The 24,261-nt window shown below is 33.6% G+C and overlaps 1 protein-coding gene across 4 annotated transcripts in view; it reads right to left on the minus strand.

Moving 5' to 3' along the window:
• The window catches only part of LOC137925044 (calpain-A-like), a 67,494-nt gene that overhangs the window by 39,378 nt on the left and 3,855 nt on the right, over positions 1-24,261 (minus strand). The window contains exons 1-2 of one of the 4 annotated variants that reach the window (XM_068768483.1): positions 9,853-9,955; positions 8,489-8,734 (exon numbers count right to left, since the gene is read on the minus strand). In XM_068768483.1, coding sequence (XP_068624584.1) covers positions 8,489-8,680 — 192 coding nt within the window. In that variant the 5' untranslated portion in view covers positions 8,681-8,734; positions 9,853-9,955. Of the gene's footprint in view, positions 1-8,488; positions 8,735-9,545; positions 9,615-9,642; positions 9,710-9,852; positions 9,956-21,294; positions 21,651-24,261 lie in introns of those variants that run through there. The other 3 variants (XM_068768484.1, XM_068768485.1, XM_068768482.1) reach the window with 3 other exon arrangements.

Consider the following 24,261-nt stretch of genomic DNA (forward strand, 5'->3'; position numbering starts at 1 on the left):
ATCTATTGTGGCAACAAAAGCGCCATAAGAACAAATGAGCGTCAAATCTATACAACTATAGCATGTATATATATATATATATATATATATATATATATATATGCTATAGTTGTATAGATAATATATATATATATATATATATATATATATATATATATATATATATATATATATATTTATAAAGAGGTTTTTATTGTTGCACCAGAAACAAGTCTTGTTTACTATCCAATTACCTAAAATATCTTTCTGTATTAAGATACATACTTTATTTTGTAGCGGTTATTCGACTTCTTATAGTAGGATTAGGTGTATATGAAACGTCGGTAGGTTTAATGTTAATAAAAAACAATACATTCGTGGTTCTGCCCTCTCGGAGTCCCGGCAATCGGAATGCTAAATGATCATTGCCAATTGACTTTACTCAATGGCAAAATTACTAATGTGTTGCAAAAGAAGATGCAATTTGCTATCCAATTGCTATAGTCAGCTATATTTTAGTTGAACATTGAGATAATATTTTGTCGACATTGTCATACCCTTTATAATAATAAATGAAATGTTTATTTATTATAAGCTGTAGAAGTAGTAGTTTACAGTAACATACAGGGTGAGTGTGTAACCCACATTGTATAAAGTGATCATTATAAAAAATGTTACATTAATTTTGTTACACTATTTTTTTTATTAGAATTCGTCAGGTTAATAACTTGAGGCAGAACAAAGTTTGCAAGGACAGATATTTAATAATGCTTAATTTTATTATAAAATATTAAGAATTCTGATAAAGTTTTTTCTTACTATATCATCATTACGTTATTCAATATTTCTAAAACATTTAATTTTGGACAGAATGTACCATGCATTCATTTACAACATACATATAAACACAACTTTTAGGCTTTTAGACCTATAACTAGTCAACCTATATATATATATATATGCCCGCAATAATTAAATAAAAAATATGAATACTTTTATAAAAATATTAAAGTAACTGTTTCGACTCTTAAAGGCTTTCGTCAGATTGGCGCCTGTTATGATTTATGGACGATATTAAACCAGAATGAGAACGAAACTAGACGCCAGTTTGACTTTAACAAAATACTTTATACACCGTATAAGGGGTATGCCAACCTTGTATGCTTTGCAATGATTTAATGACAATATTTGACATGTACAATTATGCTATGCTAGGATACGAGGCGTGATAAAAAATTTTGCGAATTTTGTGCTTCTAAAAATAATTTATTTATTAACCTTTTTTTTCCACTTTAACCTGATCTGTCCCAGATATGACACTAGTTTTGACAAAATTTTTGTCCACTTTTGACTTGCACTTTCTCTTTTTCTTAAGATAGAGCGCAGAGGGTGCTTAGGCTGTACCATTTTCTTAGATAATTAAGGTCGATGGTTACATATTATTATAACGGTATTCGAAGGACACTGACCTCCTTCATCCGTTATATAAGCGAGTGACGATTCCAGACTTTTTTAGCACTCCAACTCAAGATCTTCTCAAGAGGATCGATTTCCAGTTGGTCGGTTGCTACCGCCTGATTACAATTACTCCTACTTTATAGTGTAAACACTGGAAAGAAGTGGCAGAAAAATTCCAGCAACGATTGTATCTATTTAATTTAGGTAATTATTTTAGTACGTGCTATTTTTTTCCTCATAACCGGGCTTTTTATAAAAAAAATCTATATAATTGTCATTTCTGAAACCATTGATTTTACATTGATTTTTTTAGATTGAATGCATCGTACACCTATTGACAAAAAATAGGCTTCAGATACGCTAAAGCTGTTACACCTATTACCAATCACTAATATATAGATTTAAGTATTTCTCCTGTTCGATTGCGGCTGTTCTCGTCGGCGAGGACGGTAGATACGTTTGTACAAATTCTTAACTTACTGTAAACAAGCATTTGCAGTGACCCTTTATGTCTGGTCATGGTTGCTGCGGCGTTATAATAGTATGTTTTTGGCCAAATTTCTTACGTAAGGATAGATAAGTGCCAGCTTGTGCCTCTATAATATAAAAACCAATTTATCTTATTAAATATGTTGCGTATAACTTGGGTATAACATTCTTTAGAGTGATTCAGTAATAGATTTCAAAGAGTGAATGCTCATCTACTTACAGTTTATGGTACACCCCATCCAAAATGAATGGTTTCAGAAATGATAAACAACTTAATGCGAAAAAGTGTTTTAAAAATTGAGATGACTAAATATTAAAATTCATTATTATTTAAATTGTTGGCCCGATGCAACTCAATAATAAATTACATAAATTATTCTTAAATATTTCAGTGCGATCACTTTACTTACTTCTTTGGATTGTTCGGGTTGATTATTTCCAGGTGTAAAAGAATAGATGTAAAAGCTTGAAAGCCTTCTGCTAACAAATGAGCTATAAAGTTACATTTTAAATAAAATTTTAACATCTATGACCAATATAGCTTTGTAGACCTTTCCACCTTATGAGTCGAATCTCATGAGGCACATGACACGTGAAAATTCGCAAGGCTTTTTGAACGGTGATATATAGTATTTTAAACCTACGTGTATTTGTATTCGGTAAGATCTTACCTACAAATATTATTCAACGAATGTTGGCACGTATTCTATATTTATAACATTGTACACGATAAAATCTTAAACCTGTAAAACGACTTCAAAGACAACTTCGCCACGTATAAATTTTATGTGCATTGCGTTATCTATTTCAACTTTATATTTATTAGTTTCCACAGCACAGAAGCACGTTTCGTTTTAACTGATAATGTATTGGTCTGATTTATTTTATTTGCCATAAGGCATAGCCTAGCAGAATAGCAAGTTGATGTGTTAATGAGCAGGCCACATAGCGCGTGGAACATTTTGCTAGCAGGATCTGAATGTTCTGAAGTGGACAACCACCAGAAGGTGTAGCGTAAGATGTCAGCCCACAAGGTAGACAAACAATTTCAAGCGGCCCTATTAGAAAGCTACCTATATCCTATGGACGTTCTACTAGTGAAATGATTATTATTATATATCAATTAATAAAATAGAAACTATGGTATACAGACGACTTCTCTGAAAAGCACACTAAAGCTTTTAATCATTAAATCTAATTAGTTTATGTTGTGGAATATCTGCGAGTAAATCTATGTATAGCAATCATATCAATGAATATCAAATGAATGCTTTTTATTAAGTTATTCATATTATTACCGGCATATGTGATGAGATTGAAGTTTACGTTGTTAGCTGTTATAAGGCTTTGTATAGCTTCATCTAAATTTAACTAACTAAAAAATGATCAGTCTATCGGCTAAAAAGGAGTATTGTATATAATTATTAAAATTTCTTTATAAACAATAAACACTATATAGTATCTTTATCTAAGACACTCTTTCGTTTCTAAACATTTTATAATAACCGGCAGTCTTTTTACAGATATCGCGTGACAAGCGAGGCGTTAACCTTATGACAAATATAACGTCAGTACTAATTAAGCTTCAATGGAGACACGAGATGTTAATTATGAATATTATTGCTCAATATTTACTACATTTACGACATTTTAAATAGATTCAAAGATTACGGACAACGGCATAGTGTATTTAAAAAAAATTGTTAAGGAACATTGATTTTGTTCACTTTTAAGTGGTCCACACAAGATATGCTTTTTAACGTTTGCCTCTTTTGCCTTCTTTGCGGCTTTTACGAGGATCATCGTTTACAGTAATTAAGTTTAAGGCCTTAATGGAGAACTTCACCTCGGGTCGCTTATTATTACAAGATTGGGCGGCCGCCGTGCTCTTATGTCTCGGATGCTCCATGCGATTGGTAAAAAGCCATCTAGAAAAGACCTGTGTCCTTGTGTTGGAATCCAAAGCATGTATTATTGATGAGTGACAATCCGAGATCCTTTCGTGGACTACGTTGAGCTTAGTTACTTCATTGAACTCCTGCCGATGCGATCTAATAGCTCGGCGGCCTCTCAGTCCTGTATAATAGCAATAAATAGCGGCCCAAGTCGAGGCTACCACGAGAGCCCACGAGCTCCGGGTTCAAAAAAAGGCCAGGACCTGCCACCTACAAACTAAAGTGGAATCTACAAATGCCATTTTGGCAGCAATGGGAGTCCGATAAATAAAATCGGCAAAAAGTTCGCGGACTACTTTTACATTGGCATTGATATTTATTATCGATTTTTACATGAAACGACTTTATCAATGTAAGAGATTTAGAGAAATGTTTGAACTAGATAACACTAGAAATTCGATTTAATATTCCGTAACTCTTTAACGAAAGAGATTCGATGTTGACTTGGACAGCTTCCAATACGACTCGTCTACGTATCGATTGCTGAGACTAACATATCGATATTACAAAAGTACAAAAGTCAATACACTTTTTAATCATTACAACTGCATTAAGGTTTTATCACATTTACGTTTTAACACAACATTTTATGTAGCTAATTTATGAGCCCATAAAACTTTACAAAAGCGAATTTCAGGAGAATTCTCGGGAAATAAGGAAGCCGTTATCGTTGCATACTTGGTCGGTGCAGATCAGAAATGCTGTAGTAAGGACACGAGGTTTCGCAGCGCATTCCCCAAAATGAATCATGTTAAAAAATTGACAGACTCGCTACTCGTCAAGGTTGTGTACGACTGAGGTTTCGTCAACACAGATAAATTATTTATCCATTTCTATCACTTAAAATCCTTTTTTACAAATTTTTGTTTAATATACTTCCCCAAGTTTATTACATGATATTTTAGAGACATCACATGGGAAGTGTATTCTAATACCGTAAACAGATGCCCACAAAAGGGCGAAAATAAAGGTATAAGAGGATTATCGTTATTTCTATTACCTTATTATATACGTTATATACATATATACATACATACATACATATATATATTAATATATATATATATGTGTGTGTGTGTGTTTTCAATTTGTACTGTCTCGTAAACTCGGCAGAAGAGTACCCTTCAACAAAACGTGTTAAATTTTTTTTAGTAACAATACAATGTTATCGTATATATCACTTATACTATAACTCACTCAAGTGATAGACTTTCTACGGCGTCTCCAATTTAATACGGGGACCGGAAAGTAATGTCGTGTTCTTAGGTTAAATTCATACGACTACATTTTTAACAAGTTTTTATTCCTAATCATCAATATCCTTTCTTCTACCTTTCTTATAACCATCTTTTTGCAATCTAGTTAACAATTTTTCAATGCCGGAGCGGTAAAAATCAGTGGGTTTTTCTGTAAAATATGTCGAAAGAAACGACATTACTTTCCGGTCCCTCTAATATATATATATATTATATATATAATAATACATTATTTAATAACACACTATAGTTCTTTGCATGTGAAGGAAATTTCGTTAGCAACAGCAATTACAAGGTTTCATCGGGTTTGATACGTTAACGTGTAATTTATTAGCGTTGATTACGCACAGACTATTTATATCTTCGGAGGTACATTCGTGCGCGACTGAAGAATGTGAAACATTTACTCCTTAACATTTTTAATGGATTTTATTACTCTAATATAATAATATCCGGGGTTTTATATAGGGTATAGATAAAACTTTCAAGGGGTGAATGTATAGCTCGATTGCTATCAAATAATGTATGGTACAACCTATCTTAAAATCAATGGTTTCAGAAATAATAAATAATGCAATGCATTAAAAAAAGTATTCTTAAAATTTGGATTACTATTTATATTTTAAAAATGATTATTATGTACTATTTGTCCCTGAACATGGCAAAAATAAATAATTGTAATATACTTTTTGAGATTTATCTCTTTATATAGGCGATGATTTGAAAGAGTTGTAACTTTTACACCAACAATCAATAACCCTGTTTAGTCCTTTACTAAAAGATGACTCCTATTTGAAAGAAATAAAACAAGAAAACATATAAATACTGTTTCTTATTTATACCAAAAAGTAAAGATACTTTTTAGTTATTCATCATATGCGTTCTCCATAGATTTCCTGGACCTGTAGGAAGCATTCTGTTTTTAGTGTCTTCTGACAACCTTACTAAAGTCACCTATCACTTATTATAATTGACAATTGCTATTCGCGTGTTAGCATTAAGAGGTATATCAGGTTTCAGGAGGTTAAGCAAGAGCTGAAGACACTAAATCCAAGCTAGATCTATTTAATCTAACTACTGTATTAAAGATAATTGGTAATGATGACAAATAAAAAATCCACCTGAGATTATTGTTAGCTCTTTTTTAAATAAGAGCACGTTCAGAACCCTTGTATCTTTAAGTCGGAGGGTGTTGTAATAGTGGAGCTCATTCTGAATTTAATTTCATTCTTCTCATGACATGCATTATTCTAAGTGGATAATAACATGAATAAATAAATAAAAATAAATAAGGACTTCTTCTTGGTCAATCTTTAATCAATAAGTGAAAACAGAGTAATGTACTAGTTAAAATTTCTCTCATCTGTCCAATAGTTGTCAGTTAGAGATTGTCTCCAATAAAACGGCCTCTTGTACTGTTATCTATGGTGTACAATAAAGTGTAAATAAATAACTAAATACACATGACAACTGCATTCTTGTAATCTAATCTAAACCTATTTGTATAAAGATGAGTCTCCCACTTCTTCTGAAAATGAATATTTCAGACCGCAGAACAATAACAGAAAAAATCTTAGTACAACTACATATTGTTTAGAAGAAAAGAAAATTACATTTTAAATTTATGTTGAAATGAGGCGAACACAGCACATTTAAGTTATGCAATTTTCTATAAAATCATTATTAGTTTATAGTCTATAGCTCAGCACGCAAATACATAGTGACTTTTTAACTTCTAACAATAGGTGCATTAGAATATTTTCTGGAATTCTCTTGTCCATTGTAAAGACCATAGGAAAGACATATAAATTGAAATTGCTAATTAACAATAAGTTTTTGATTCATTATAACAATAATACTAATATAATATACAGTGTATAATTTAATTTTCATTGCAAAATAAGATCATATACAATGAAATTAATAGTTTTGAGATCAATAACAAGTTTTTGAAATATAGTTACTCAACAACTTATCACTAAACCAATTATCTATTTGTTAAATTATACATAATTTACATAATTAAATACTGATCTGTCCAATATCTTTTTTATTTTAAACTAATAACTTCAAAGCCTAGGTACGCTATCTGTCAATAGGTACTACTCTTCTAGATATTGTCTACATAGTTACTATTTAGGCTATAAATATCGTTTCTATTTCACTGGACTTTATTATATCCTTTTATGATATTTATATCCCTTTCACCATCATTGAAGATGTTCACACTTAAGCAAAAATGGGGTAAAGGTTGCATCCAAATTGATAATTATTGATTTACATCTTTTAATCATGTAAATAAAATTAAGTTAAATGAAATAAATTCATTACCTTCCCTGTTTCAAGTATAAAACATTAATTAATTTAATATAGCCTTGCCGATGACTGTACTAATATTGTACATCATATTAAAATAAATATATAAGGATGTGATAGGTATGTCATACTAATTAATGTCAATGCCAGCGTGTTTGTTTGATTAGTTGAATTCCACATTTAAAATGTTCATATTGCATTGAGGATAATTATATAACACTGTCATTTTCATATTAGCTTGAAATAAAAATCAATATAAATCATGTTGATAATAGACAAACACTAAACTTTATATAGTAGAAAAATATAAATGAATTCTCATTCATATGTAAAAGTATTAAAACATGGTTATTTATTACATTAAGGAACAAAAGATTAAACTAACTATCTTATGATTATCAAATAAATAGAAGTAAGGGGCAACTTCATCAATATAATTTAAAAAAAGAATTTTCAAAAATTCAATGTAGCCAGCCAGTAATGTGTGGTATTTGTGTATGTAATTATATCATCATGATCATAAATATTGTAAATGTTGTAAGGAGCTTAATCAAGCAGGTGTTTCAGATATTTTCACTATAATATAACTAAATTAACTAACAATTGTACCATTTATTGCATCAGCATCTTTTGTGTTTATGTAAATTAATAATGTCATGGATATAATTACATAATCTAGCACTATGTATAAAATTATAAATATAATAAATTGTTAATTCTGTGCAAAAATGGAATCAATTTCTAAAAAACTAATGTGCAACCTGTTAATAGCAATAGAACAAGCCACAGTTTAGCCCTCTTAGGTACAATCTGTCGAAAAATTTACATTGAGTAATAGTCCAACTTGTGGTTCCATCTCCATGGCTTTTGCTTCATGTCACTACATAGATCATCCTCTCAAGCAACTTTAAAAATTGAAGGCCTACCAAATCAAATGAGATATCAAAGTAAATGTCCTAGAACAAATTTTAATAAGCATTAAGCCTTACCGCTCTAAGGAAAATTGATGTAATGAAAAAAGAAAACAGTACACACCACTTTATAGTTCTTGATGCTTGGAAGGAACCTCTTTTGCTCAACCTCCTTCTTCTGGAAAACCTCATTGATGATGTTCCCCAGTGCTTGGGCACCATATTGCAATAAGGCCTGCCCACCCTGATTTAGTAACTGTCTCCCTGCACCCTGTATTAGGGCTCCGAAATTTCCTCCGCCATTTTGGCCTGCCATGGTAAGTTCTAACACTACACTATCCCGGTCTCATTGTTTTACTATCACATATTTCTGAGAGAAGGAGAATGTAATTTTTTAAACTTGTAATTATTTCATTGTGCTATTTGTATAAAATGGTGTTTAAACGGAAAATTCTGGACTGTTAATGATACACGGAACAAAATGATATAATTGCATAACCAAGGAAAATGTGCTCATGTTTTGAAAAAACATGATTTAAAATTCATGTTTGTCTAAGGTTATTTTTAGTACAAAATTACAGAGGAAATCTTAATGACCTACTAATTGATTCTACACTTAAACTTTGGGTAAAAAAAGTATCTTAATATCCATTCTATGCACATAATATAAAAGTAGAAATATAATTTTGAAATTTAAAATAGACAATAATAAAATGAATTGTTGAAAGGTTACTTGTTATGCACTACACTGTACTTGATTAGCTGTTGTACTGAGTCTGCACATAATATTAGAGGCACATTGAATGACCACTGTACTATGACATCACCTTGGAAGTTGTGTTAATTGACCTGCCTCTTTCCATAGTTAAAAAATATAAACCATTTTCTAACAAGATACAACGAAACCACAAAAATAAGTGACTCAACTTTTTGAAAACGTTTAAATTTTATTGATGATGGTCTCTATACAAATTACGATGTGAACTTTGTTTATTAACAATTAATAAATACAGTTGTTTATTACGTTATTTTACAAGAACCATAACTTTTCAAGAATATTTTTTACCATAATTGTATGACAAAAATTTTTTTTAAGCTTTTAAGTGTTTTGTCTAAGATTTTTAGGTACAGTTATTTGAACCTATGTTATGTAGTACACGAAATTAAAAAGTAATACACACGTAGGTGGAGTCATTTCGCTGAAAATATGTACGTTGACTTAACTAGATCACTGTTAGAAACCTCAATAACTACTAAACAGAACAAAATATGACATACTTCGCAAAGAAATATTTATTTAACATCTAAATATTTATGAGGTCATCCTATATTGAGGCTAGAATCGAAAAGAAATCGGCGAAAGGATGAAACTATCATTGTACACCATTATACACATATCGAAACAGCACAATAGAATAATTCACTATTCCCTTAAACCTATAGGAAGCACAGGAATTAAAATAGAATTTTTGGAAAACACGCTCATACCCAAAAATATATCACTGATTTTGACAGATTTCTAATTATACGCGACAAAAATATGCGAATGGAAATCAGTTCTCCGCAAGACGCGGCGAACGTTCTACTAAACGCGGCAGCGTTATAACAGATCCTTGCCAGTTCAAAAGATGACGTAATTGTTTAGAACGACTTTGACTTTTCGTTCATTGTATTGAAACAGCAAATATAACAGTGATTCAAAAACTAATTACTATCTTTTATCATAAAATACACACTAGGTGACCTACAAAAAGATTATACGGATTAAAAGCCTAATAGATTATAACAGATGTAAATGTTGTGTTTTTTTTATAGTTAATTAATTCAAATTTTCGATTTTAAATTCCTTTAGGTAGATAAGTGGCTTATAGCTTTTCTTTAGGAAAATCTAGTATTGTAAATAAACATATTTTTTATAGTATCTTTCTTCGTAAATCAATTTGGCCTACTTACCGTTGCGTATGTGTAAAAGTATAGAGCATATTCTCTTCAGTTTTAAACATTTCAATGAGTTTAGTGGAAATAAGCCAGCTGCTTTTTTCTGGAGGAGTGGAACAGAAGTCATAAGCAAACCGGTTAAGCCCAGAGACCTCCCCATCCAGCTACCGTCCCATCCAGTCCGTCCTAACTGACGAACTTTGTGTTCGGCCATGCCATCATCCTAGACGAGCAGACAGGATTTAGGCCGAACCATACATGTTCACAGACTGGTAGAACACATTCTGTCAGGTTTCCCGATAACAAAAAATACGATGGGCACCGGTGCGCTCTTCTTCGATATCGAGGAGGCGTTGAAGAAAATGTGGTACGAGGGCTTGATACACAAACTGTACGAACTACTAAGTGCCTGACAGGCTTGTCCAGATAAAACAAGCCTTCTCGGAGAACCGCACCTTCCGGTAACGAGTTGTGGCAGCCCCCTCCTCCAGCCGATCGCTTCAAGCAGGAGTATCGCAAGGCTCATGTCTTTATCTGTAACTATTCTCGCTATGCAGTAGCAACATTCTCATGGATCTGCAAATCATCCAAAATCGCTTCGCCCGGAAAGCAACCGGCGCGAAGTTGTACCAGAGGAATATTGAAAGTCACTGCGATATGAACCTCCCGACAATATTAGACTTTTTCGGAGTAGCTTCAAGGAGATGCTTCGAAGATGCCGAACACCACTCTTACAAGCTAGTTATCGCAGCACACAATTACATAACGGAAGTTAACCAAACAAAGCACAGAACAAGGATGCCGGTTTAGACAAGTCCGTGCAAGAAGAAGGGGGCCCCAGTTAGAAGAAAGCCAAGAAAGAAGAAAACTTCAACACCAAGAGTTACAGAGGCAACGCAAAATGACGGCAACAGCTACGGATTGACGAATGGTGCCCCAACAACACCCCGAGGATCGAAGAAACAGCGTATCTGAGTCACATTGACGCGTCATATCACGTCCAAGTGTCACACGAGAACGGTCCTATTTGAGTCCTGCGACCGGCGAAGTTTTAACAGCCCTGCAAGGCTAACAGCGTCGGCACTAAACAGAAATTAGAGACCATTCCTCTTTATATTTACTTCAGAAAGTCAAAGAGAATTCATTTTAAAGACAGTATCGTAATAAGTCGATTTCAGTTACATGTTTTATTAATATTGATAAAAATTCATATGGTTTATAAACAAATGAAATCTAGTTAACTGTACTTTTTTCGTAATTCTTAAATAACCAACCTCATTATTTTTGGATGAAAACATTTGCCTGTTTAAACTTTAATCGTTTATTCAACTATTTCGTCAACATCGTAGATAAGATTAAATGATAAGATAAAATTTAATCTTTTTTATCATTATAATCTTAACAATGTAATTATATAGCACACTTTATATAACATGTGAGCTGTATTTATTTATTGAACGGAGCTACTATATAATTTGGATTTCCTTGTAAGTTTTTTTACACGTCTAATATGTTTTTCAAACAAGCTGTGTTCAAGCCTGAACTACAACACGGGCACAGTTAGTGGACACAAAAAAAGTAGTTTTTCAAAAGAAAGAATTTTTAAATCTTGAGAACTAGTTTTTACTAACGTATATACTTACACTTAAGAAGAAACATACTTTAAAAAATTCACTCTTTTAAGAATTGCTGTGTGTGGTTACTGTGGTTCATTTAACTGTTTGCTTTCAATAAGGCATATTGTTCTGATACAAAATGAGTGATTTATCAACGACTTTAGTAGCTAGGGCAGTTACCATGATTGAGGAGGGGTACATCTACCGTTCAGTCGGTCGCACATTGGGTGTATCGACATCGGTGGTTCATCGCGTTGTACGACGCTTCAGGATGACTGGATCTTACGTGCGGAGTAAGAAAAGTACTAATATAATAGCTACTTCCGCTATGTAGCAGTAGTCGTGCAATCGTGCAAGGGCAAGTTGTGCACGACTACTGCTACATAGCAGATGAAGAATCTATTAGATACTTACGTGCGGAGGCAAGAGCGAGGCAGAAATCGGTCTACCAGTGACGTCCGTTTAAGGTACCTATTCACGATGTGAGCGGTATGTTATGTCAAGAATGTCGTGCAGAAGCCATTATTTTAATCTCTTATCTGGTAACACTAATGCGAAAGGAATTAACAGTTGTGGTTGCTTCCATTTGTTTTTTAAATAAAAAAAGCCATTTGTACCTGTGTACCTATGTGATCAAAATTTAAAAAAAGGAAATCTCTATAATTGATCAACATTTTTAGAATTTTTGTTGTTTAATTAAAAAAATGTAACTGTAATAATAAATGAAAATAACATAGAACGTAATAATTATTATTTATTTAAATTTTGACGTTATGTGTTATAAAAATGGTTATTAAAATTAAAAAAAAGAAAGCACTGCTTGTCAGTCAAGGTTATACAATGTAATAACTTGGCCGAGGTATTCAAGGTACCTTTAAGTTTTGTAAGTGTAATTATGGTCTTACTTGTGTCTAAAGGTGATTGTTTCATTCAGTACTTATTTGGATAAAACGTTAAATTGGCAGTGTCGTGTTTACAGGTGATAATGATAATAAGATACCTTTCATGATTTTTTGTTATGCCATATACGATGAAATTATTGTTCGCTAGACTAGTTTTGATGATCGATAAACACTTTCTTAGGTGTCCTCGCTTCCTATTTTATTTTAGTCCTCCAAGTATGCTTTTCTCCTTTAAAAATTAGCCACATTTCGCGCTATGAATAACTTTTATTTCAAATCAAAATAGTTTAAAACACCTGTACTTAGTGGCGACATAGGTACTTGAGTGTAACTATGCGAATTTAATAATATTTTTAAATATATTTTAAACGTCAATATTCGGGATAAAGAATATTATTAATATAATTGGATTCTATTGTTAATCTAATGGAGACGATATGTCCAACAGTGAACGTCTTACAGCTGAAATAATGACGATAATGGTGTTTTTGGTAATCACCCAAACAAATAACAATAATAAACACTACCGTCCAAAAGTTTGAAAGCACTTCTGTTATTGGCCAAAACGAAACACCTCCTATAGGCGGTAAAAATTTGTAATAAATGTTATCTTTGCAGCTTTTTACTATTGTTTACATATACACATAGGGGTTGATGAAACAGGTGTTTTATGACATGAAAAATAGACTAGAATGGGCAAAGACACTTAAAAACTGCACTACAGATCAATGGTAAAATTTCCTATAGAGTGATGAATCGAATCAGATTTTCGTATCCAATAGACGTGTGTTTGTACACCGATCAAAAGAAGAAAGATTGTTTTAAGAAGTTAATTAATAGAATTCCTAAAATTTGTGTTGAAATAATTAAAGCAAAAGGTGGTCACTTCGATGAAGCTAAAATTTGATCATGTTTTTCATTATTTGTTAATTTTCTCTTTGGCCTAAGTTACTTTTTGTTAAATTTTTAATTTTATATGAATATAAGTAGGTAATTGAAGATCGTTAAATTTTATTTTATTTTACCTTGCTGCTTCGAAATTTTTGGACGGTAGTGCATCTGTGACATGAATGTATGTAATAACCATGCCGTTATTTATCACTATATCTCACACAAAGGTTACAAGACCGAACCAAACATGGCAAGTTTGAAGGTAAAATGAGATTTTAAGTGGTTAGGGTGACATCACTTAAAGAATTATAGATTAATGGATCGTTATCAAGGTTGTTTTCAATACAACTTACTGCACATTTTTTAGTTATCATTTATAAAATGTTGCCTTCACGTAAGAACTCTCCGTGTTATTGGCCACTGAAGCCATATTATTTTTAAGACTTAAATTATTCCTATGCGTTTGAAATTCGAACGCTGATTTGAGTTTGAACGCCATCAGTGAGATAGTCGCTTCCATCGTGTTTAGGTCGAAATTATAAATAGTACACGATCATAAATAATCTCTGTATTCGTAGCTTTCATTTTCCCCGTCATCAAGATGGAACGGATACATACAAGGGTAGTCCCTCAGCGCTACCTATATAACGTGTATGTGCCTAAAACACCGATTTTGGGGAATAAATTAAAGTTCACGTGGTCAAGAGTAGAAAATACAGTTTTAGATTAAGTAGAGACACCGCCGGTCGAAATATTACTTTAAAAATGTTAAGCAAAAGACACCGTAATCCGTTTACGATCGTAAGCAAATATATTAATATATATTTGATAAAAAAATTGCAACTAATATAATTTTCGAGTGCCACATTGCTTGACCCAGAACTGCTACCTAAAGATACGACTTTTACTTTGTTTTTATACTTCGCCGACTGTGGCAGCTTGCAAGGCTATCAGCGTCGACCTCAACGGAAAGAGGCAGACTTGGGTTGTTTCATGTTCAGAACTGGATGGAAGATAGAAGGATAGAACTTATTTGCTTTAGTTATAATGTTGAATGTACACATAAATACTTTGCATTTATAAATAAATATTGCATTTAAAAGCGATGTTATTAAAAATTGCTAAGATTTTTATTAAATTTGAGCACACAAAAATTCGATTATAAATGATTCAAATAATTATATTCCAAAATAACACGAAAAGTCTACTTCCTTTTTAACTCGCATATTATTAAATTATAATAAAATCGGTGGAAAGCTTAACAAAAATCAAGTAATATTCCTAGATAAGGTTAACACAAAAGAACACTGTAATGAATTAATATTCGGTTAAACATACAAGTATACGTATTCGGAAAGTTATTTAAAAGAAACACAGCTTTAAAACCTTGCTCAAAAATTTATATCTCCCGCCGAGACAAAGAAATATAAAAATAATCATAAAGAGAACTTTTTCTTTATTTTTTTAAAACTGCGTATAGTGATTCAACGAGAAATCACCGTGCGTTATAAATAAGCGGGTTAAAAATACATCCACGCGTCGCCCTTTAGTATATCGCCCGTTATTATGTCTGTAAGTTTTCGTAAATGAGAAGTATTTCTACTGTCGAAAATACCGCAATGTTTGAAGACAAAGTTCTTTGACCAGTGTTTATTACTAGTGATGACGTTAAGATTCGTGGTCGCATTTATGGGCCTTGAAGAAGGAAGAAGGAAGGAAGTTTCATAACGAGGGTTATGTTCGCAGGTTCGCTATGACGTCGAATCTTAAATGAGGAGATCCGCTAAAGAACTAAGGTCACCGACATAGTTCGAAGAATTATTCGTCTAAAGTGGCCACTACGAGCCAGTAAAGACGGCGTGGATAGGCCCCGCCCACTAGTTGGTCCGACGATACAGTTAAGGTGGCAGGAAGTCACTGGATACGAACAGCTAACTGGTCATCATTGCCATCTTTGGAAGAGGCCTTGCAGTTACCGTTTATTAACTGGTATGATGATGAGAATGATGCTGGTTTATACAGTTATAGTTTTCTTTTAGATCACCTATAACCTTTAACGAGTGTTGCTTTATACCACAAAATAATTATGAAGAGCTTATACCTAAATTACCATAGTATCATCACCACCATCATTTTAGCAGCAGGACGTCCACATATGGACAAAGGCCTCCCCTATAGAATACCAAAATGACCGGTTTGAAGCGGCCAGCGTCCAGCATTTTCCGTCGACTTTAACAAGGTCGTCTGTCCTTGTCAGTGGAGATTCTTTACTGCGCTTGCGGTAAAAATATGGCTCCAACAGGCATTTGTTCTGCGCGCTATCTGGCCTACTCCTACTTCAACTTGCCAATCCGCTAGAACATGTCGTTAACTTTAGATCGCCTAGAGCTCTCCTCATCTCTGCTCTGAAATCTCGTGGACACCATAGCTTGTTGAGAGACCGTGAGCTTGCCAATAAGCCCTGATGTGGGTGACCTCGTTTCCACATTGATGGCAGACTTTCGTTTTAAGGCACTGTGGGATTTTAGATTGGAAGAGGTTTCGTAGTTTCCTTAACGATGTTTAGCCGAATTCGATTCGACGATTAACCTTTTTCTCAATTTTGGACTTATCTGTTTGCTTGAAGTATATGTACGTGTCAATAACTTTAAGAAATGAGTCTGCAATTAATTGACAGCGAAAATATGAGTCTAATTATCGAGAGGTTATGGCTATATGACATTAGCGGTTCACAAAATATCAGAAGCGATCGTCTTTTAAATTTTAGTGGCTATGTTTACATTGTAATGAAACAATGTCTCTACTCACACTAAAATAGATGAAGTATATACCGTAGTACCGGTTTTCACATAACCTTCAGTTATAATTTGGCAATGGGTGCTGGCGTGGGAAAAAAATTACAATGTGGTTGAATATTTAAAAATGTTAACATTAAATTATATGTGATATCTTTAAATATGTTGTTCTTGTATTGATAATTTAAAAAGATTTGCTGAAACTTAGTAGGTAACAATGATAACTAAACGTAAGTACTGGATATCACAATAATAATACTTTTTAGTTTTTTATCGTATTATTATCTGTTTCACTGCGTTGATTAATAATCTGTATCTCACAAAGCAGTAGTAGCTCACCGGTAAGGATTGAGACTTGCGATCGTAGGTCGCAGGTTCGATTCTCGGGATACAATCTTGTATAATTCACACTTTGTGAATTAATTATATATATATAGAGTTGCCACTGATACAAACAAGTTTCCAGAGGATAGGCAGCATCGTCCTCTGTATACCATAATAACTTCCCCGACCCGACTGCCACGCTTGACAATTATAGCATATCCCCCTTAGATATCTTTAGGGAAGATCTACGCATTGCAGAGGGAGCCTGTGAGCTGAAAAGACGATGACAACGACCTCACAAAAGTTTAATTGGTATTCTCTACCATAGATATTAAATTCGTACATAATATGAGTACAAAAATTGTACATAAAGAACTGAATTAAGACCCATTTGTGTAAATAAGCTGTTTATCGAGTTGTACTACCAGTAGATTATAAATGTTAAAAAACAGAAGGAATAAATTCTTCACTTGTATAAACTAGAAAGGCAGAAAAATAAGTTGAAGGTCGATTAATAGCAGTGACTTTGTTTCCGGAGAATTATACAATGAAATATCTCGGTCAGATTATGTGATATTCTACTGCAAACAATGTGGAAAACGACCTTTCTAGTTTCGTAAAAACACGCTGGACGCTTCCAACGTGTATTAAATCTACGAGGGTAGTCGATGTCTCGCAGTGGACGTACAATGACTAAAATGATGATTAATAAATATTAAGGCTTATCTAGCTTTTAATCACCTGGTCTGTATGGATGATTAAATCCGATAGACTCATAACCTGGGTAATATAAAACCAGCCGTAGAACGTTCACAGCTGAACATAGGTCATGCCTCCCAGATTTTTAATAAGACCAGTTGAAAGCGTTTGCCTCTAGCGTCTTTCGACAACTTTAACACGGTGGTCCGTCGAATTTGTGGGTTGATCCTATTTTGGGGTTGTCGGTCCGTGGTAACCACTTCAAATCTTTGATACTCTGACAGCTATCTGTTCTGCGCGTTAAATAGAATGCCTATTGTCACCTAAACTTGCCAATACTGGGCTCTAGGGATCTCCTAAATCCTATTTCAATAAAAAAAATCCAGATAATATCCCTCATTGTTTGTTGAACGTTGGGGAGCTTGCCAACTGAATGCAATGACGATAATGATGACTAAAACTTTAAAACGTCGACCTAAAATTCTGTATTTTTTTAGTATCGACTAATTTTTAGTTTAGTATAAAATTCTTAAAGATTAATAACAGTAAACAGTGACCAATGAAACGTAATTAAGGCAACAGTGACGTCATCGTCGTCCGATTTTGTATAATTATGTATTAGTGTACATTCGCACCGAGAACGCGTTACGTATCATTAAAATGTGCTTAATGATTAACTCGTATATCACGATCAGGTATTCGTGAGTCATCTATGTAAAATCAAGTAAACGTATTTTCTGACTCACTATGACGTGCGCCTTATTTCGGTATTAACGGAATACTGTTCCTTTATAGTAAGAAAAGTGACGTCATCAAGTGACGTCAAAAAGTGTCAAATTTAAATTTAAAAAATCTAAGAAGTCTGTACGAAATTTTGATTCGTCAATTATTTTAACATAAGTAATAAGCTACCATCGACATACATTGCTGATCCCGGCCTGAAAGCCAACCAGATGGTCAAAGATTTTTAAATAAAGAATAACGATGTTTAATGTATACATTATGATATCTAAACTGCAAATGAGTGTGCCATAAACTAATTTCCACACATTCGATCAACTGAAAACTCGAAAATGATATAATGAGATTTATTTAATAAAAAACTTTAAATTTCAAATTAGGAAACTATTATGAATGTACACTCGGATTCGTAAAGCTTTTGAAAAAGAAATTTATACATTACGAATTTATTATTATTTCTTGTATTTATATTGTGTCTATCAATATTTTAATTTAGGCGTCTAAATAGTGGAGTTAACATGTTTAACTCAGACGTTATTTTCTATGAATCATCTATATCTTTCAGCGTTTCCGCCGCGTCTATTTCCGTCGCCAAATGTCTATGCCATTAAAATAAAGGAGTTCGCGAGATTACGACTTGTTTGTAAATGGCAAACCATACCCCAATAATGCAGTGTTTTATTATTAGTAAATAGAAAAAATTATTGTGTAATAGTCGGTTTATCAATAAATAATGCGATTATATTCATTTGCTTATGGTTCTAGAATAAAGACCACGGAAAAGCAACAGTGTAGAACGTTCACCCATAGTGTGGATGATAACCTTTTTAAAGCCATCCGAAAACTCTGGATACAGTCTGCTTCCAATCGGTGCAATAAGAAATCTTTGGGAAAGGCCTATGTCCATCAGTAGACATGCTTTTTTAAATATTTTTGTATTGGAAGGCGACAGGGCTAAAACTGATCTACTGGGACAGCCACTATAAAAATAATCATTGATAATTAATTTGTTATATCGTCGAATTAAAAACACACTCTATTTTATCGGTTATCCACCCACGTTGGCATAGCTCCAATTCTTAGAGTCAATACTACGGAGATTAATGTAAACTCTATGGATTTTTGTTTTATATCAACCATATTCTTAAAACCAAATTCTTTTACTTATTTAAGGTAAATAAACAAAGAAATATATACGAATGTAGTCATTGACAGAAAAACGAACACAACATTTACTTACGGTAACAAGAATAAGGTAATGTTAGGTAGATTTCTAGATTCAAATTAAATTTGGGAAGACATTGGGTTCTGTAATACAGTGAATATATAATATATAGTGTATAGTTCAGGCTTCACAAATTTTTTGTGCCGATGTTTATTTATTTTTGGTCTAAGTGGCAGTGGAAAGGACATAATACTCGTGCAACCGATGGCTGCTGGGGCCGAAAGGTTCTCGTGTGGCAATCACGAGCCGTAACATGTGGCGTAGGTAAGCCTGCTTAGGTGAACCTACGATATAGTTAAGTTCGCTGGAAGTCGTTGGATGCAGTAAGCTTAAGAGAGGTCACTGTTGCAATTTTATAGGAAGGTCTATGCCAGTCAACTGACTGAAACTTTAAACTCAAAGACGAAAAAATTTATAAAAATAAAAATAACTATTGTTATTAATAAATAACATAAATAATAATCTTTATTTTTACTGTTAATAACTCTGTAAAAGACAAATAGTATGGCAGTAACAGCAGAATTTCTTTGCCAATATGACGTCACGCGGTATTATTAATGTTAACACGAAAAAGGGAAAGTAAATATAAACATGGCCGAAACTTCAAAGATGGGTTTGTTGGCAGCTTTACATCATATATATGTTAATTACGACCGATTTTCCCTGTGTTGAATGGGTGAAAGCAGAGGAAAATTGTTTTAAGAAAATTCACTGTCCGTCAGATTTAGTAGAGGTAGGCAACCTTTTCTCCAAAAAGCGATATAAAAAATGGTTAATTTTTTTTAACGAAATTTTTAATAATTTTTTCTAATAACCGATTAAATTGGCTGCATCCAGTGTTTTCCAAAGACCTTGAAGTCTTTTCCAACGGTGGATTAAATGAAACTTATTTCAAAAACAAAAAAAATAAAATAAAATGGCCCACCAGTTGAAGTGCTATATGATTGCTAGATTAAAAAAAATGTAATTCATATTTCAAATAACACAGTTTTTTGATGGAACATTAGTGATTCAAATGTTTTTGCGACGAAATTACACTATTATAAAAATACCTATAAATTTCGGTATACTTATGACATTATCACTTTGTATTACTCAACACTCGAATTCATCGAATGTTTTATTTTCTTTCTTACCAAATTCTTGCCAAGAGATTCTTCCTTCCTTGCTTATCTTTTGGCAGATATATAATTTGAGAGACAGCTAAAGATTTATAAAACAATGATTATAAAGGTTTTAAACTAGAATAATTTCAACTACTTTGTTACAATTTTCTTCGCTGTTTACGTCCATCTACGCCCACTGTTAGGCATAGGCCTATCTCAAAGATTTAAGAGGATGAACCATAATCGTCGTGCTTGGTATTATGGGACACAGAGGCTATCCTATATAATTAACGCACAGCGTGTGAATTATATAAGACTGTATCCCGGGAAACGAACCCGCGATCTACGACCGCAAGCCAAGAGACTGACCTCTGCGCTGTGCTACCACTGCTTGCATAAATATCTTAATACTATGTAATTAAAACAAATAGCTACATATACCCATAATGGACATATTGTTTAAAGTAGTGCATATAGCTTATGGTTGTCTGTAAGAAATTGCCTTGAGCGATAAGACCGTCTATTGTACGTTTTTATTTTCTAATGTGTACATCAAGGAGTATTAAATAAAATAAATAAATGAAGATCGTATGTCATGGTTGTCCGATCCCTGGGTGTCACGGATTTAAAACACACACAAACCGATTGATAACAAAAATTTTCGTAGTTAGAATAAAATTTTAAAACACTCACCACCATATGGACGTTAATGGAGGCACAAGCTTCTTCCACCACCTCTTCAACTTCACCGCTTTCGTACTCCTCAGCTGGCAGGCAAGGGTACAGCTTGCATCCCGTCCGGAACATGGTATCATCTTCCGCTGGTAAACTTGGGTAGAGACCTTCATTTTTGATCAGAGGTTCGGAACTGCCTTCTCCATCTCTCTCTCGGCTTAAAAAACCCTTTACTGCATTGGCAGTATTGTCACCTCGATGCCAACCCCAGCCATTAGCTTTAAAATTCTTCGGATAATAGTTCCAAGACATTATCGCTCTCAAGTTGATGATAAGACTGATGAAATCAGATCGACTTCACTTATTATATAGATCTGTAACAAAGGGTTGAGTCATTTAGTTGGCGCGGTGTTCGGGCGAAATTTTGTCGTTTTATCCCGATGGAAAAACATTGATAGCCTGTGTTTATCAATTTTCCTCCTGTACTTTGTAACTGTGGCAAAAAGCCACTATGCTAAACAACGAAATTGAATTAACAGAATTGCAAAATTGAAGGACAAGTGAACAAAGGAATATATATAAAAGAAAGACACCATAATAAAAAATACTTATTAATAATAATTAATTATCATTAAAATAATTTTATTCATTACTTAACAAAAGCTTGGTGGCTTGGTAGCCCTGTGGTAAGGAATGAGTTTTGCGATCGTAGACCGCGGGTTCGATTCCCGTCATATAATCTTACATATAATTTTTAACACACTGTGCCTTATAATTATATAGGATTGTTACTGTCCACAAACAAGTTTTCAGAGGATGAGCAGCAGTTTCCTATACGTACTATAATATCACACTGTGATCGTAATCCCGCATACACGTGATTATTATGGAATTTTCATATCTAAATTTTTTACACAATCGCTGCATTATAGCTTTTACATCTATAACCAAACATTGTGTATCTACGAATGTTAGTTCGTCGTCGTCTTTGTTTCAGCCGAAAGACTCATTACAAGGCATGGACCTCTCAAAAAATTCTTTAATATCGTAACTAAACCATAATCATCAGGTTCACAATCGCAGAGTGGTATTATGGTACACAGAAGACACTGCTGCACATCCTCTGGTAATACTAAATAATACATATAAAATGTGTGAATTATAAATATCTCGGAAATCGATACCACGACCTACCACCGCAAATCTCAGTCCTCTATCATTGAGCTACCACTGCTCACTGTTATGCATTAAGTAAAAAAAAGTTTATCTAAAATAGTATATTATTCAATACGTGGGAAGGTACGCCAGTTACCTTTATATGATTAGATCAAATGACAATAGGGAATCCATTACCGTATTACATTCGAAGAGAAATTTTTTATAGGCGGGCTAAGGACATTGTAAATCATTACCTATATTTATATATAAAATTTTTGTAATCAATATAAATATTTATAAGTAAATACTACCATTTTTAATTTTATATTTTATATTATTTGAAACAAAGCTGTTACTATCATCATATCAATTGATAGACGCCTATTGCAGGGGATAGGTCTTCCACATCGTCCGCCAAGATATCGCATCCAGCGATTTCTTACGAACCTATCTGTGTGGTCGATCTTAGTGTGGAGCCTTCTCGTGCCGCGTCTACCGGCTTGTAGTCGCCACTGCAGAACCTTTTGGCTCAAAACGCCATTTCGACCTCATACACTCAAAAAGGCAGTGCCTACTGCAGAGATTCTTATTATTTTTTATGGTCGTTTTTATTTTTAATTTTGATGGTATTGGAATGAAAATTATTACTATTAAAAAAAGAAACTTGTAGTCTCCTTCAGTCTCAACTTAGACAACTTAGACTATTATCTGTTTCCAAAAATAACTAGTGTATAGAGCTTGGCTTTAACACAGTCAAAATTCCAGGAGTGGCTACCCACACCCATTATTCGTGACATCATTTCGACCCAGTTCTAGTTTCTTTTAATTACGCATAACAGTTGTTTTACGGCCGTTTTGGGAGCGTCACGACCTCAACAAAGTTTTTAATTAATAAGGTGCTTTAGTTAATTACATTGTAAAGGAATCAGTTTACGGGAGAATTTCGCTTGCTTTTACAACCGTATAATATATTTTTTTTATATCTAATCGATTCAGGCGTTAGCTTGAGGAAATCTATCCTAAACAAGAAAGGGACGCGAAGCTACCTTCGCTATGCAGCAGTAGTCGTGCAATAAAGTGTACCGCCCGCCAGCCCGCTGATAAATGCGCGTGCGGCAAACAATGCAAAACACAACTACCACCGTTAATTCACTCTACACGTGTTTCACCCCTTCACGGGGTATCCTCAGGAGACGTTACACCGACCAGTGCCAAACACCGACTTTTTTTTACAAAATATCGTTTCCTTTTACAAAATAATTCTTGTAAACTAAGGTTTTTGACCTGCGTATGTTACCGGTGATGACATACGGAACCGAGAAGCGGCCGAGAAGGTCATCTAAGTGAGATCTCTGTGAAATGGAATCAGAAATGAGATACGAAAAAAAACCAAAAACAGTGGCGTAGTGTGAACAATTGCTCATCTGAAGTGGCAGAGATGCCCCGTCCCGTCGCTCGTGCAACCGTCCGCCATTGGGGCCAGAAGGTTTTCTTCGAGTGACAACTACAAGCCTGAAGATGAAACGCAGATAGATCCCAACTAGGTGGACCGATGACACAGTTGACTACAGGAGGTTGCTGAATGTGGGCACCTTGCAGTGGGCTTCTATTGGCTGACATTATGAAGATGATGATAAATTTATGATACTAAATTATATTTAGTGTACGAAACGCTAAGCATAAGTTGGACGGAGAAGTAAGTCATTTGTCATTTGTTTTGTGCATAGAAAAATCCATTTTATCTATTGTTAAAGTAAGAGGAAAACTAATGACCGTTTTGTACTATACCAAATTTTCCTGGCAAGTACACTAAGGAAATTTTATAAA

The sequence above is a fragment of the Battus philenor genome, unplaced genomic scaffold, assembly GCF_028537555.1.
Source record: "Battus philenor isolate CCGP_79_NKW_IND1 unplaced genomic scaffold, ilBatPhil1.0.hap1 SCAF_25, whole genome shotgun sequence".
In the NCBI taxonomy this organism is placed as follows: domain Eukaryota; kingdom Metazoa; phylum Arthropoda; class Insecta; order Lepidoptera; family Papilionidae; genus Battus; species Battus philenor.